The 15,164-nt window shown below is 33.7% G+C and overlaps 3 protein-coding genes across 4 annotated transcripts in view; 1 reads left to right on the top strand and 2 right to left on the bottom strand.

The window, feature by feature from the left end:
- LOC136417842 (lactosylceramide 4-alpha-galactosyltransferase-like) overlaps positions 1-15,164 on the bottom strand; it is a 95,075-nt gene that overhangs the window by 59,726 nt on the left and 20,185 nt on the right. The window lies entirely within an intron of this gene.
- Positions 1,497-9,181, top strand: LOC136417844 (PE-PGRS family protein PE_PGRS33-like). 2 transcript variants are annotated; one of them, XM_066403689.1, is made up of 4 exons: positions 1,497-1,660; positions 6,041-6,086; positions 8,349-8,768; positions 8,934-9,181. In XM_066403689.1, exons 1-4 carry the CDS (start codon positions 1,574-1,576, stop codon positions 9,125-9,127), a joined length of 747 nt encoding a protein of 248 aa, XP_066259786.1. In that variant the 5' UTR covers positions 1,497-1,573; the 3' UTR covers positions 9,128-9,181. The 2 variants fall into 2 exon arrangements, with proteins under 2 accessions (XP_066259786.1, XP_066259785.1); XM_066403688.1 differs by having other exon boundaries at positions 1,498-1,660; positions 8,349-9,181.
- Positions 9,991-14,545, bottom strand: LOC136417849 (uncharacterized). The gene is made up of 5 exons (XM_066403694.1): positions 14,196-14,545; positions 13,678-13,801; positions 13,539-13,624; positions 10,325-10,514; positions 9,991-10,257 (listed from the first exon to the last, which is right to left on the bottom strand). Exons 1-5 carry the CDS (start codon positions 14,262-14,264, stop codon positions 10,118-10,120), a joined length of 609 nt encoding a protein of 202 aa, XP_066259791.1. The 5' UTR covers positions 14,265-14,545; the 3' UTR covers positions 9,991-10,117.

The following is a 15,164-nucleotide window of genomic DNA, read 5'->3' on the forward strand; positions in this document are numbered from 1 at the left end:
TGTTATTTGCGAATAGAATAATAGATCTATTTCTCTTTTATCGAGTACGAACGTTAATTTTTTTAAAGAAATGCAATCCCCCAACCAGGAAAAAACTGTATTTACTAACGTGGGTGATACTAAAAGACAATATCCCCTAGAAAAGTGAGAGAGGATTTATAAACGACACCCGACCTGATTGGATCCGGGATAAGTGAACAAATATGGCGAGCAATCGACACAGAATCCAAATTAATGCGGACAAACAAAACAAACCCTGACTTTCCAGGGTGAGAAAATGGTTTTAAGTGCCGATATGCAGAACCGATTATCTAATCTTAGTAGCTACATTATACGTAGGGACTAGCAATAACTTGAAGGTAGAATGCATTATAAGTTGTTGACTATTGCAACAATCAATCTTTATAAATTGAAAAAAGACTACCCACATGAGTACCATTAAACAAACTAGCAAAGAGCATCAATTATATGTAAACAAATCCTTCATAAAACTCCAAAAATATTAACTTCCGATCGACGGTGGTTTAAGTGTTGTTTGATTATCATTTAGGTTATCACGCAATTTAATACTGTTTGTTGTCGACTTTTGGTTATTTGGCTTTTATCTGGCACTACTCGAAAACCTGGAATCGCATATGGTTCATGGAATGAAATGGATGTTTTGTCAACACTGCAAAAGTGCGTCACTGATTTTCATAATTTTTAGGACGCGGTAGCCTTCCTTGTACGTATAGTAATTGTATACAGGGAGACCCAAAACGATATAAACATTCATTAATTTTTTTTGTCCCATTGACAAAAGTCAAAAAATATATTTTATTTTGGTTGTATTAAAAAATGTTCAGTTTAAAAATATATTTGAAAATTGTAAAATATATTTATTTCTATGTTTAAGTTTGAAATTTTTAGCGTTTCCGCAGAAGTAGGTGCAATGAATATTTAGTAAAGTGGAGTAGATACACTTACGCACCTGCAAAAAAGTGATTTTAGAGTCACTATGTCCAAAAATTGCCAAAAAAAAGTGTTTTATTAATTTATTCCATATGTTGCGTTTGACTTACTTTTTAAAACAAAATTTCATGTTTTATTCAATTTCTTCAATTATCTGTTTTGTGTTATGGCTATTTATGGTCAAATTCATTCTCTATCTCTATATCTATCTCCGATTATTATATATTATACCTACTTTTACGCAAACGCTAAAAATTCCAAACTCTAACTATTTCCATCAGAAAATATATTTTCTATTCATTAAGTAATTCTGGACGATGTAACTTTGAGATTTGTTTCATTTAGATTTGTAAAAATTAGTCTTTAACGACCATTTTCTGACACACTTTTCTCAAATTTCGACGCCATCCTCGTTCTTCATGGCTCCATTATAATTACTCTATCTCACACATAGAGCGTCGAGCGGGTGTACAGTGTGCCCACTTACCTGTAGCTATCAGGCGTCGGGACGCGGGGCGTCCCCTTCTGTATAAAAGTCGAGATTCGACAATTTGGGGACACATTTTGTCTCCTGATTTGGTTCAAATTTAGACACCATTCTGTGTCACACCAATCTGTTGAGATGAAACCAGGCAAAATGTGGTCAGTAGCTGTGGCGTTAGTGATGGTTCTGACGGTCCTGACTTTCGGAGAGGCTGTGTCTAGGGAGGTAAGTCAATTTTTGTTTTTTTTTTGGTTTGGTATTCTTCTGAAGTCATCTGGGCTGACGCAATTTAAATTAATTCTAATTCGAAACGGCTATAGCTGTTTTACTGCACAGTTTTTAGTTTGATTAGAAGCTACGTTACCGTACTGCTATGGTTATTTTTTTCTGGTCAATGGCAAATTTAGACTAAATTTGGGTTAATATATAAACTTCGAGAAATGTTATTAATTTTTAAAAAACAGTAAAAAGAACGAGAGCTATGACGCAACCGCCAAGTGAGATTATACAGGCTATAGCTATGTGTTATTCAAATAAAATCGGGGAAAAATTTAAAATCCATTAGGGTGCATCCTTATTTCACTACAGTAGAAATTTGAGGTTCAGTATTATATCATTTATTACGTGGCATCCTAAATCAAAATCTTTCACGACCTCGAAGTGGTTTATCACAACTTAATGTCGACACATTCCTATTGTATGGCCGGAAGAGATATTGCAAAGGGTCTTAATTTGGTTGACCTTATTAGGTCAACTCTATAAGACCTTGCCAGTTGCGACCATACACGAACAGATATTGCGAGTTTCAATTCCATTTTAACATCAAACCAAAGGAAAATTAAAATTTAGTTGACTCGTCCATCGTTAATATTCCTCTTACCACTAAGAAATAATTAAATCCACTCTGAACTTTAACTCAAGAAATGTACTTAACTTTATGAGGAATTCCGTAAAAAAGCTCCACAAATGCATCATCACATATGCTTTTTTAAATTACCACATCCCTTCCAGGAAAGTAATATGGCCTAAAATATTTAAACGCGTCCTAAAATACAGACCAAAAATTACACATTATGCACGCGAGGGAAATGCGTCCTTATTTTGCGAAAAAATAATGTGAAAAAATAAATGGAATTTTTGCAGACAAGTGTACTAGGGACGCCATACTGTAAATCTTTTAAGAAGTCTTTGATGCTGCCTGATACGTGTGTATGCACTGGATTATTAATATAATATCAAGCTGCTTTATACAGGGTGGCCCAACGAAAACTCTGCGCCTCGATTTTCAGTATTTAAAATAAAAATATGTATAAACGCTCGAACCCATCGATTATTGATTCGATGGGAGCAATTTTTTATTGTATTTTCAACCCTTCAACTTCAACCCCTGAAGATGTGAGAAAGTTACCCCCAAAATTTTTAACAGGAAAGAGTGTCGAGTAATACCTCATTTTGAAGATTGTTGTACTCTGATCGTAACCTCTAAATTTGAAGATACTGCCATCGTCCCCGTTGATATGACAGCTTGTCAAAGTCTGTGGCGGTAAACCGTTTTTAATTAACAATTAATTTGTTACAATAAAAACTGCAGACTTTAAAATGAGGGTAGGAAGACCGTTAAACGTGAGATATCACTTAATCGTTTTGACGGAGATGAGGTTTATCTCTAGTCGTATAATTCGTGAATGCTACCAAAATTACACCGGAAATGTTACGTAACGTAACACAAGTCTTTGAACAAAAGTATTTTATTGCATGGAGGTAAATGGCGGTCATTTCCATCATTTAATAAATTGATCAGAAAAGTAATGTGAATACTTTTTTTCATTTACCCACATTAAAAAAAATTACAAATAAAGAAACGTTCCCTTCTAAATTCGAGGGATAAAACTAGCCTCTGTTAAAACGATTCAGCGATATTTCACGTTTAAAAATCTTCCTACTCTCATTTAAAAGTCTACAGCTCTTACTGTAATAAATTAATTATTAACTAGAAACTTTTTGCTATGGACTTTGACAAGCTGTCATATTAATGGGGATAATAACAGGGGCTTCAAGCTTAGAGGTTAAAATCAGGGTAAAACTACCTTCAAAATGAGGTATCATTCGATACCTCTTTCCGTTAGAAATTTTGGGGAAAATTTTCACCCCAATTCAGGGGTTGAAGTTAAATGAGAATACAATAAAGAATTGCCTTCCTCGAATCAAAAATCGATGGGTTCGAACTTCTTTACATATTTTCATTTTAAATACTGAAAATCGAGGTGCAACGTTTTCTTTGGACCACCCTGTATCGCTGCATTAAGGTATTTAGAAACTTAATTGGCTTTCAGAAACCAACAATTTGTATCCCCAGTCCTAGAGAGTAAAACCTCTTATCCAAAATTGCATATGCATACATACGTATACGTTAAAATTTTGCACCTTGAAGCTAACTAATTTCCATATTTCCCCCCAGATAAAATCCTCTATTCCACCACAGACACAACTTCAAATTATACTCATATATAAAATAAAGACAAATTGACAGACTGTGCACCCTTGGAGGGTTAACCTTTCATCACTTTCTTGGAGGGAGGTAATCAGTTGGCAAATTACCCCCCTGTTAGCATTTTTTACCTTTTTTTTTATTAACTATTTTAACTATATTTAACTATTTTTGTTTCGCATTTTCGATATTTAATACATATTGATGTTAACAGTCTCAATAACTGAATGTAGGAAACACGAATTTCGGAAGGCAAATTGGGGGATGTCCTATGAAGAAGTGATAGAAAATTGATATAAATATAGACAGATTTTCCTAAGGTGCTTTTATTGTGTATAGTAAAAAATGGCACTAGAAAAGTGCCAAAAGTGGTACTTTCCTAGTGCCACTTTTTACTGCACACAATTAGCGTCTCTAAATGAATTCTTACGCATTTTTGTTCATCAAAGAAAATAATAATTAACTACCCAAAGCAAGTAAGAGGGAAGAAGAAACATTCTCTTGCCCTGGATTTTTCTTAAGGAATTGATTAAATTATTACAGAATTTTAAATGGGCAAAATTGGGTAACAGAAAATCCTAAAGAGGGTTAAGAAGGAAATTCTTGAATTTTAAATCAACACTATTAGCTTTATAAACACGTCCAGCTCTTGCAACTTACAACTGTAAATTTGAGGTTTCCTAATTTTTAAATTGCGTTTGCCTTAGAATTAGTGAGTTATCGATAATTTTTTACTTTCACGAACTTTTGATACTTTTACAGTACATGTTTGTTTAATTTCTGAGAAAACGTGAACGAAGGTAGCAGACAAATTAAAAACAGTATGTATTGGAGTATGAGTGGTATTAATGAGACCCAATATAATTCATATTGATATTTGGTGTACGCCTGCAACGCCGATTTACCTCTCAAAGATTGAAGACAAATGCCAGCATTTTTTATTTTGAAATTTAAAGATCGAGGAATATGGATTTAATATTTTTTAAACATTTCTGTTATTAAGGGCCAAATTACTAATGCACTGTCAACTTTATCGGTAACTAATTTCCATAGAAACCAAAATTTTATCGATAAAAACTATCCGCCTAGCTCGATTTCAAGATTTTAATGGACATTCGCTTAAATTTAAAGTTGACAACACATTAATAATTTTGCCTTAAATCGACGAATCGAAAAACATTATATATTTCTATCAAAACTTAGAACCGCTCTTTTTCTCGACGAATTCTCATTTAAACTCATTCAAACAGGAACAAATCCAAAAACTAATCAAATAGGCAAGAACAAATCTAAATTTTAATGAGCTAATTTTAGAATTGTCATTTTTCCATCTCTCCCCAGGGAGTGTTTTTAATTTAACCTTTGGTCACTTACTTCTGATGATGTCTGGTTCCGAAACTGATGTTATTTCATTCTCTTCGGAACAATGTCTCTTGGCCAAAAAGTTTAGTCAAAATTATAAATGCAAACCTTCACCATTTTGTCAGAACTGAAAGGGAATGAATTTTATGGAAATTTCATTCACCACCTGTTCGTTAAATAGCTGGTGTTTTAGCTTAGCTAAAAACCTCTTTTATTTCAAAGCCAGAAAAACAAAAATGTAAATACAACTCATGTAATAGGTATTTTAAATTGGACTGGAAGCATAATCATTTCCATTACACAAATAATATATTTTTTGTCATTTTTTAGATTTTGGACACATGGGAAAATAGTATAATGAATTGTTTATTAGGCATTAAAATCTATGTTAATTGGGCTGATGTTGAATATGCTGGCATCGAATATAATAATATTAAATATACTAAATGTGAAATATAGGTATTGAGTAGTATGAGTACTTAGGGCAGCTTGTTTTAGTAAATATACATTTGTTTATTTAAATTTAAATTCAGTTTGTAAATATTTTGCTTTAGACTAGAGAGGAAATGATTGCAGTGATTTCCTGACTTATAAACTAATTTAAAAACAGCTACGGCTTATATACAGAGTGTTGCTAGATGAAGCTTGGATGGGTGAACAAATTTCGCAACGCCCTGTATAGCACAGAAATTTTTTGCCAAAGTTCTATAGAACGTACTTCAATTATTAACAAATGTTTTATCGATTTGTTTCAGTTGTACCACTACAAATTAAGAAACTTAGATAATATTAAAAGTCCAAGTAAGTATTACAATGCATTATTTTCTTTCTTCATAGAAGTTGTTTATTTGTCGTTTACTTCTGTTTCGTGTTTTCAATCTTCTGTTGCTTCTCTATACATTGTTTGTTAGTTTCTTGACAGCAATTTGGTATATTATCGAATTATAGAAAGTGCGTACAAAATTGAATTTTTCAACTTTTTGAACCCTTCCAGCAAAGTGATATGCTCATTTGCAAGAGATACAGGAGTCTACCGGTAATAGAAGAGGAAATATAAAACTGTGAGTTAAAGCGGTAGAGCCCATAAATGTGCAGTTTTACTTAACAATTGCATTTTATATTAGCTACACCTACATTACACCCAAGCCTTTTAGAAAATTGGAAAATTGAGTGTAGGGAACAGCTTATTCAATTTAAGTTATATTAAACTTTTTGAAGGTGGATCCAAGCAACGATAAAACAGACATTTAATTGCTGCTTAGGTTCTTAAATTATCTGAAATATACTATCCTTAACTCAACTACAGAATCTTTTACGTACTTATGTGTACAGGGTATGCCAAATTTTCTTACCCACAACCATGTAGTTAAAAAACTTTGTACTAATGTCCCCACCTTTCTTCCTTCCTATTAGCTACTTTTTTTATTTTGCGATATTTAAAAAATTAAAGTTCACCGATTTTTACACTGTTGACATTCATGAGACTTTAATTTGAATAACTCTACATGGTTCCGAATGTTCACGGAAGGCAAGAGACCAATCAATTCACTGCCTTAATCCTAATATGTGTTTGTACCTTGATTTTTCGGTAAGAATTTTAATGCTGTTCCACTTCGGCTAATATCTATAAAGAGGTAATAATTCATTATTATTCCTAGTAATTTCTGAAACTTTCTATGTTACAAAACTGTTCGGCCATTTTTCTTTAACTTAGTGACTGAATAAATTTATTTTCTATTCGTGTATGGGAAAGCGCACTTACCTGCGCACGGTAAGTTGTAATGTAGTTGTTGCGTAGTGTGACTGTAGTTGTGCGATTTGTGCGCGCAAGAGGATCAGATGCTACTTTGTAACTATTAATTTATAAAGTAACGATGATTGCACTGATTAGTTGTAAATTACTGTTACATTTTTCATCAAACTGGGTTGGAATTCTCAACGCAGGCAGGTAGAAGTATCTAGATTCTACCTGCCTAATATCTAGATCTAGCTATCATATAGTGACGAAAACTATAGAATGATTGTAGAAGTAATAACATTTTATTTAAAAAAATCTGCAAGCGTTGCTGTATATTTTTTATGCGATATACAGGACGAACCAAACATATTGCGAAGTACTTCAATTTTATTCATCTGCAAATAATAAAACATCTCATAGAATAATCAAAATCCATGAGTTGTTAATTAAACACCCGGTACTCCTGGCGCAACTGGCAAATCAGAAAAAATTCGAAAGAAGGTGAGTGATGCAACACCAAAAGCAAGGAAACACTTAATAAAAAGTGGTGAATTAATTTTGCTCTCACACGTTGTATGTGAAATTCATACTTGTGGATTCGAGAAAGCAGGAGAGACTGAACATTGAATTTTGTGAAGCAAAATTTCATTACGATTTAACTCGTATAAAGAGAAAACACCTCTCGTACTAACGGATTTTCTGGACACATTTTCCAATAAAAAATTCAACAGCTAATTTGCAAGCAGTGCAAAGTTAGATGTTGTAGGTAGATAGTATACCTACTTAGAATCGCGAATTGACCGAAAATGGAGTTAGATTAAACTTTCCTTTTTACGTGTGAAAAGCAAAAAGCTTCTCCAATGAGGGTCAACTAATTGCTTTGAAGTTTAAAACAGCACATATAAATTGGTTCATTTAAATGAATGAAAAATAAAACCGAAAAGAGATTAGTCTTAAAACACAATCGACATTCAGGGGGAATAACATGGATATATCAACAAAGGAGAATCGGCATTTTAGCGGCTCCATTATGGAAATTAGAATATTTCAATTAGAGTCCTATCCCTATTTAAACCGATTTTTAGTTACTCGTATGAACCTGTATAAAGTGTTTTATCAACTACGCTTACTAGGACTTCATTAAGCTAATTTGCCTTTGTAAGTCTCCATATGTGCTTATAGCATGATATTGATTCCTATGTTAGTCAAAATAATCTCATTTAGTCGCTTATAATACAACGTGTCTGTCAATCTCTTGCACAACCCCCTGTAGTAGTACGTCTATACGGAATTGCTATGGAAATTAACTGAAATGTTTTACGTAGATCACTGGTTTTACCTCAATGCTAGAAACATGGACCACATTGGAGGAAAGGCGGTAATCGGCAAAAGTACCATAGATCACATAGATGGAAGCAAAATTTTGGCATACAGAACCGTTGACGACATTGGAGGTGGTGGCATTTTAGCCTCCAGAGCCATAGATAATATTGGAGGTGGTGGAGTGTTGGCCTACAGAACCATCGATAACATTGGAGGCGATGTGCTAGCTTCTAGAGCAGTAGACGGTATTGGAGGAGGAGGAATTTTGACTGCCCGCACTGTAGATGATATTGGAGGAGGTGGAATTTTAGCAACTAGGGCTATTGATGGCATTGGGGGTGGTGGAATTTTAACTGCTAGAACTGTAGACAACATTGGGGGAGGTGGTGTATTAGCATCTAGAGCTATTGATGGTATTGGGGGTGGTGGAGTGTTGGCTTACAGAGCCATCGATAACATTGGAGGGGACGTACTAACATCTAGAGCAGTAGATGGTATCGGAGGAGGAGGAATTTTGACTGCCCGCACCGTAGATGATATTGGAGGAGGTGGAATTTTAGCATTTAGGGCTGTTGATGGTATTGGAGGTGGTGGAATTTTAACTGCTAGGGCTGTAGACGACATTGGCGGGGGAGGGATATTAGCTTCAAGGACAGTAGACAGGATCGGTGGATCTACTTTAATTGGAAGGAACGTTGACCAGATTGGGGGCGGAAATTTGTTACTAGCAAGAGCCAGAGATAACATAGGTGGTGGTGGAATTTTCGTCTCCAAGAAATGAATGTGTCAGTAAGAATCTCAGGTCAATGTGTCAATTATAATTTTAATAAAATTACTTTCATCAGTTTTGCTTTCGATTTTCCTCATTTAATTCCTGCGTTCATCAAAATAGTGAATTTTGACTTGATGAATACACTAAACAGCAATTGGACCAAACTCCTCAACTTCAGGCACACTCATTATAACCGACTACTTTTTTATTCCCTTGGTGTAGCGAATTTTAAGGATGTATCTTTCCGAAATGGCTAAGTTAATAAGAATCGGTTAAAAGGTTTTGGGATTATTCAGGATTTTAAAGTTTAAAAAAAAAATTTTTAAGTTTATTTAAAGTTCGATTGATGCTCAACTTACATTTCTTCATCGAGCATAAAATTATTAACAAAATTTTTTTGCATTAAGAACGCGAGTCAAGTTCCTTACTATTAGGAGGGAGATTTGGCAGAAGCTGTATCGGAGAAAGGTGTCTTGGAAAAAGATCGAAGTCTTGGCATGAAGTACAACTCAGGCAAGCCATTTTTTGTTATTTTTCACATAAATTTATACAAATCTTATACCTCATAGCCGACAAGTTCCTGACATTCTAAAAGGCTTCAGCATTCTCAATGGGGTCAGCCAATCATTTTTGAAGAAGCTAACAGCCGACCACATTACTGGAAAGGAAAATAGGCAAAATGATCTTCAGTAAGTAGGGTTTTGCTAGCCTTTTTAATAATAAGTAAAATTCAATTTATTCAATAGATTATTGCAGTTGAACTCGGCAGAAGAAAGATCTCAAAGCAGAATTCCAGATCCGGACTATTCTTACTTGCCCTAGGCCACTCCTCAGACTCAGATCAAAAGACTCTAAACTAGGATTGTGTATATTATAAAACAAATACTCGATAAAAATTACGTGTTCCTTAACGTCCTGACAAGATTTTCTCCGATTACCTATTGTATGTTTAGCGTTGCAATAAAGTTGAAATATAGATATTGTTTTCTTTCCGATGTTTTATTTGTGTTTACTTAATTTATATGCCCTGTTAGTTGCAGGGAGAACAGAGATAAGTGACATCTTCGTTACTTGATGGCTCAAGTCGTTCACCACCTGAATGAAACTGTAGACGCACAACATTTCGTAGATTTCGTAGACTGTATTGGAGTTAAGAATAAAAAAAAACATAAAAGTTCTCTTTATGTAATTAACATTTATACTTACAGACATAAAATATTGCCAAAGTTAGGCATGAAATCACTTCGGTTAGCCCGAAAGTGGACTTGTTTTGCTCGTCAATGAGCAAAAAGGCCAAGTACAAGAGGTATTTAAAGAAAACAGTGTAGACGAGCAGATCAAGGAACACGAGGATCAATTGCAGAGGCAGAAATGGGTAACACAATGTAGGTGTACACTAAAATGACAAAAAATATGTATAAAAGCAGAAATAAACGATTTTGCCTCATATAAAACCTCCCAACCCCCTTAAGGGTGAAAAAAAATCAAGTTAAAAAAGTAAACGTTTAAAAAGAATTTACTTCAATAAACTATATATATGGCATCCCAGATTCAATGTTACAATCATTATTTTGACAACCTCTGTAAATAAAAAGAAAATATTCACACAAGATGTGTAGGGTGCATTTAGAGCTGTATGAAGCATAATAATTTTTGTATATGAAGTGCGTCAAAAATAAGTTACTGGTATATCTTTTGTCTTTTCAAATGCAACCCCCTGAATATTTGTCGATTTTCTGATTTCCGTTTCAATTCTAAACACTTTTCATATAAGGTACATATGGTCTACAATCAACGATTCATTAATTATAACAATGTTTCAACAAATATTTGAATTTATTTGGAACTGTTTTATAAAAGAACATCGAACAACATTAGGTAGCTGCCTGTTTACAAATATGGTTTGAAATGCTCTTATTACGAATGAGATATTTCTCCTCTATTTTATTACATTCCTTTAAGCAAGCGGCTTTAACCATAGCAAAGGTAACGTGTACACAAGCCGTTCTTATCCTTATCTTCAAATCTTGCAAATTTTGAGTTTGGGGAAAATAAAGAGTATCCTTTAGATAGCTCCACAAAAAAAATCAAATGGCGTCAAATCTGGGCTGTCGGTTGGCCACTTAATGAGTCTTCCAGTCACTATTAACTTATTTCCATATGTTGCTTCTAAAAATTCTGTGACCCTCTTAGAATTATTGGCAGATGCACCATCTTGCTGTTACCACAACAATATGATGATTTCTAAGGGAATGTCTTCAAGTAGTAATGGTACCTCATTTTGTACAAAGAGCAAATATCTTTCTCAAAAAAAACATTCTTATAATTGGTGAATCGTTGATTGTAGCCCATATGTACCTTATATGGAAAGTGTCTAGAATAAAAACGGGAATCAGAAAATTGACAAATATTCAGGGGGTTGCATTTGAAAAAACAAAAGATATATCCTCAACTCCCTTACTTATTATACCCTTAAACCTTAATCCCTTTAACTTATTTTTACCGTACCCCGTATACAAATTATGTTTCATAAGCTCTAAATGCATCCTACACCTTTTTTATGAATATTTTTTCTCTATCTACAGGGGTTGTCAAAATAATGACTGTAACATTGAATCTGAAACACCCTGTACTTATTAAAATATAAACGGTAATTTATTAAGCACTTTTCACTTTTTTTCAAAATTAGTTATTTTCCTTTTATGTTTTCTATCATCGTGTTGCCTACCCTTATCAGTGCGGTTAATCGATGCCTTCGTTAATTGCTTACTCTTCATTTTGACCCCTTATCTCATTTGGTCTGAGATACATGGATTACTCATTAGTAGGTCTAACGAGGTTCTGTTCTCAATTTTTCATTAACATACAAATTTACAAATAACTGGAACGTTTGACATCACGTGAGCTCATCAATAAATTCACCCCAGCATGTTCGTATCTTTCGAGTAAAATAATTTTATCGATTCCTTTGGTCAACTTTCCAGTCCTGACCAGCAAATTGTTACTTTCAGGCGGAAAAATTAAACAGAAATTAAAATTCCCAGAAATGAGACGCAAATTTACATTTTTCAGAGCGAAATCGTGGACCAAAAAGTAAAAATTGTCAAAATGCGAAACAAAATTAATATTGTATGATTCGAATTATTTGGTTTTTGATCAGGAAGGCAAATATGATCAGAAACGAAAACATTCTTTTTTAAAATCAACATGTATCGCCCGGTATATCCTAAGCAAAACTAGCGCGGACCTAAATTTATAGAAACTTATTTACTTAGAATTAAATATTATGTATACAGGATGTCCCTGAAATGACTGTACACGGTTTGACCAAAAATTTCTTAGTAAAAAATAAGGCGTTTTAGGCCAACTTACCTACATCCAATGTTGCCTTGTTGGGCCAAAGTTTTCAAATTGAAATAATATTTTCGAATAAATTGCTAAACGATCAATTTTTACTAATTTTGAAATTAAGACTTTTTGGCGTATTTTGACGAAAGCGGAAACTGTTTTTAATGCGTAAAAATATTAAAAATAGTGTGTTGTTCATAAATGAAACTTTGTATTTTTGTTACCCCGCATACGAACCATTTTAATTTTTTCTCTGTCACTAGCTGACTTTATTTTAAACCTTGTTTTTCTCTTGTAAAATTTTCTCCAGGCATATAGTCTCGCTGCAAAAAAAATATTTATAGTACCTTGCAATACATTATTATTGTTTAGTCAGGACGAAAACATGAACAAAGTTTTAATTCTAAATAACTGGCAATTTAGTTTAATTCCTATAACAAATGTACAAAATATTTCCTATTTTCCTAAATACATAAATAAATTCGTTTCAAAAATAAATCTGTAGTTTGGGCATCGATTCGGCCTTTTTTTAACATTGCTTTTACAACAATAATGAATTACAAAGTATCGTAAATAATTTTTTTTGTAGAGAAACTGTATGTTTGACGAAAGTTTTAGAAGGGACAGAAAAGTTTTAAAATTGAGTCAACTAGTGGCGGAGAAAAATTTTAAGTCCTTCATACAGAGGGTAATAAAAATACAAACTTTTATTTTCAAACCACGCTCCATTTTTAACATTTCCAGGCATTTAAAAGATCCCGCTTACGTCAAAATACGCCAATTTATATAGTAACTATTAATGCCAAGGTTAGTGAAAGTATCTATATAATTAGTGGAAATCGATAAAAGCATTGAGCATCTATTTCGAAAAAATAATATTAATTTGAAACCTTTGATGCCCTGTAGGAGCAGAACGAAGTAACATTGAATATAGGTGAGTTTGCCTAAAACATCTTATTTTTTACACAGTCATTTAGGGATACCCTGTAAAATAACATATTGGAGTATGTACATCTCCTCGCGAAACACCCAGTGTACTAAACACGATGAGCTAAAAAACGTTTAAACGTACCCAAAAAGCGCCTATGCCTATTAGAGCGCAGGAGACCAGATATAGACCAAAGAAGGCAATCAATGCGAAGAACACTGTGTCAAATTCTACAAAAAAAATTCTAGGAGCACTAAAATTGGAATTATAACCATGGTCGTACCTTTCACCAAAAATACAACAAAACTTGCATTATAATCAATGTTTACAAGGAATTGCTCAATAGTTCCCTTCAATTCTTCCATATTTTTATACGTTAATAAGATCATAATGCACGCTCCTTTAATCTGAAACGAACATTAGCTATGAAATCCAAAAGTTGAAGATTATTGTAAACATAAAATAACCAGTCCTTGCTCCATCAAGTAGTAAATCAGCCATTAACATTTCAGTAGCAATTTGGTCTTCATAAGTCGTTATGAAGATTTAACGAGAAAATTGGCAAGGCCGAATTGCCAAGACGTAAGACGCTCATAGTTAGCAGAGGAGTGTGTACGCGATTTCGGAAGAGAATAAACAAAGAATACCTAGATTATATGTTGTAATCGAATTGTGTAATGTTTTATTAGCTTTACCGCTAAGAAAACATCACTAGAATCATCTTTTGAAACAGCTAGTTGTGTACTTCTTATAGGTAATAGGGTAATGGTGCTAATAAGTTTTTCAATTAAATTTACTTACGGCTGAAAATACGGAAATTAAAACGGTACCAAGTCTCAACGAAAACCAGAGACAAAAGACATAAATCATATTAATGACCAGTCAGATTTCTTACGAGTAACGCGACACGCCTTCGTGTGCAAATACTAAAGGAGTTACCCGTAAAAATGGCTTTCACTATAAAAATACCTTTCACAATAGAATAATTTAAAACATGTGTAGATATTTTGTGACACCTTCATAGTTTATTAATGGAGATTTTATCCATCATAACACCGCCGCTTTTCGTGAACGTTTTTACATTTGCATCAGTTACAATGGTTACAATGGATATATACATCATTACCTACATGTTATTTTGCATCATTATTGTCAGGTGCATTAACGGTGGGAATTCTGAAAATTTAATAGACGTAACAAATTTATATTCATTTTTTAAAAACCGTACTTTTCAGCTGCAAAAGTAGGTGCTCAAAGCAGCATTTATTCAATACTTCATACCAGAAGGAAGCAGTAGGATGAAGGCTTGACCGCAATCCACGGGTAAGACTGATCTTCCCAAATCGCAACTACTCACTCTGTATATTTCTGAAGCAGAGTCCTGACGATGTCGTCAAGGGAACTTGTGGACATAAAGACAAGAGTATTGGTCAGTTTAGTGGTTTTCATGGAAACTAATTTCCGGGTAAAGTATATGAAGCTACTGGCCTTATATTATTGAAAAATATATTGAGTTCTTGAGGTAATTATTTACAATGGAACCAAGAGAAATAAAGGACATTGGTCACCTTCTTAGGCTCATCGCAAGGCGCAAAGCAGGCAACAAACTCTTTTTTTACTTTTGCGTATACAGGATGCTCCTCACTTAATGGGTCAAATTTCATCTACATATTCTTTCCGTAAAAATACGAGGGGCGATCAAAAAATTCCAGGACTTTTTGAATTACGGTACATCGTCACAATGATGCGCAGTGCTGCTGGCAGCATTAT

This window comes from Euwallacea similis, chromosome 30 (assembly GCF_039881205.1).
Source record: "Euwallacea similis isolate ESF13 chromosome 30, ESF131.1, whole genome shotgun sequence".
In the NCBI taxonomy this organism is placed as follows: Eukaryota; Metazoa; Arthropoda; class Insecta; order Coleoptera; family Curculionidae; genus Euwallacea; species Euwallacea similis.

Coding starts and splice junctions, on each gene's coding strand:
- LOC136417844 (XM_066403688.1), top strand. CDS start 1,574: ATGAAACCAGGCAAAATGTGGTCAGTAGCTGTGGCGTTAGTGATGGTT. Junction 1,661..6,040: donor GAGAGGCTGTGTCTAGGGAG/GTAAGTCAATTT, acceptor GATTTGTTTCAG/TTGTACCACTACAAATTAAG. Junction 6,087..8,348: donor AGATAATATTAAAAGTCCAA/GTAAGTATTACA, acceptor TGTTTTACGTAG/ATCACTGGTTTTACCTCAAT.
- LOC136417849 (XM_066403694.1), bottom strand. CDS start 14,264: ATGATTTATGTCTTTTGTCTCTGGTTTTCGTTGAGACTTGGTACCGTT. Junction 13,625..13,677: donor TGTTGTATTTTTGGTGAAAG/GTACGACCATGG, acceptor TTTTTTTTGTAG/AATTTGACACAGTGTTCTTC. Junction 10,515..13,538: donor TAGGCATAGGCGCTTTTTGG/GTACGTTTAAAC, acceptor TTGTCATTTTAG/TGTACACCTACATTGTGTTA.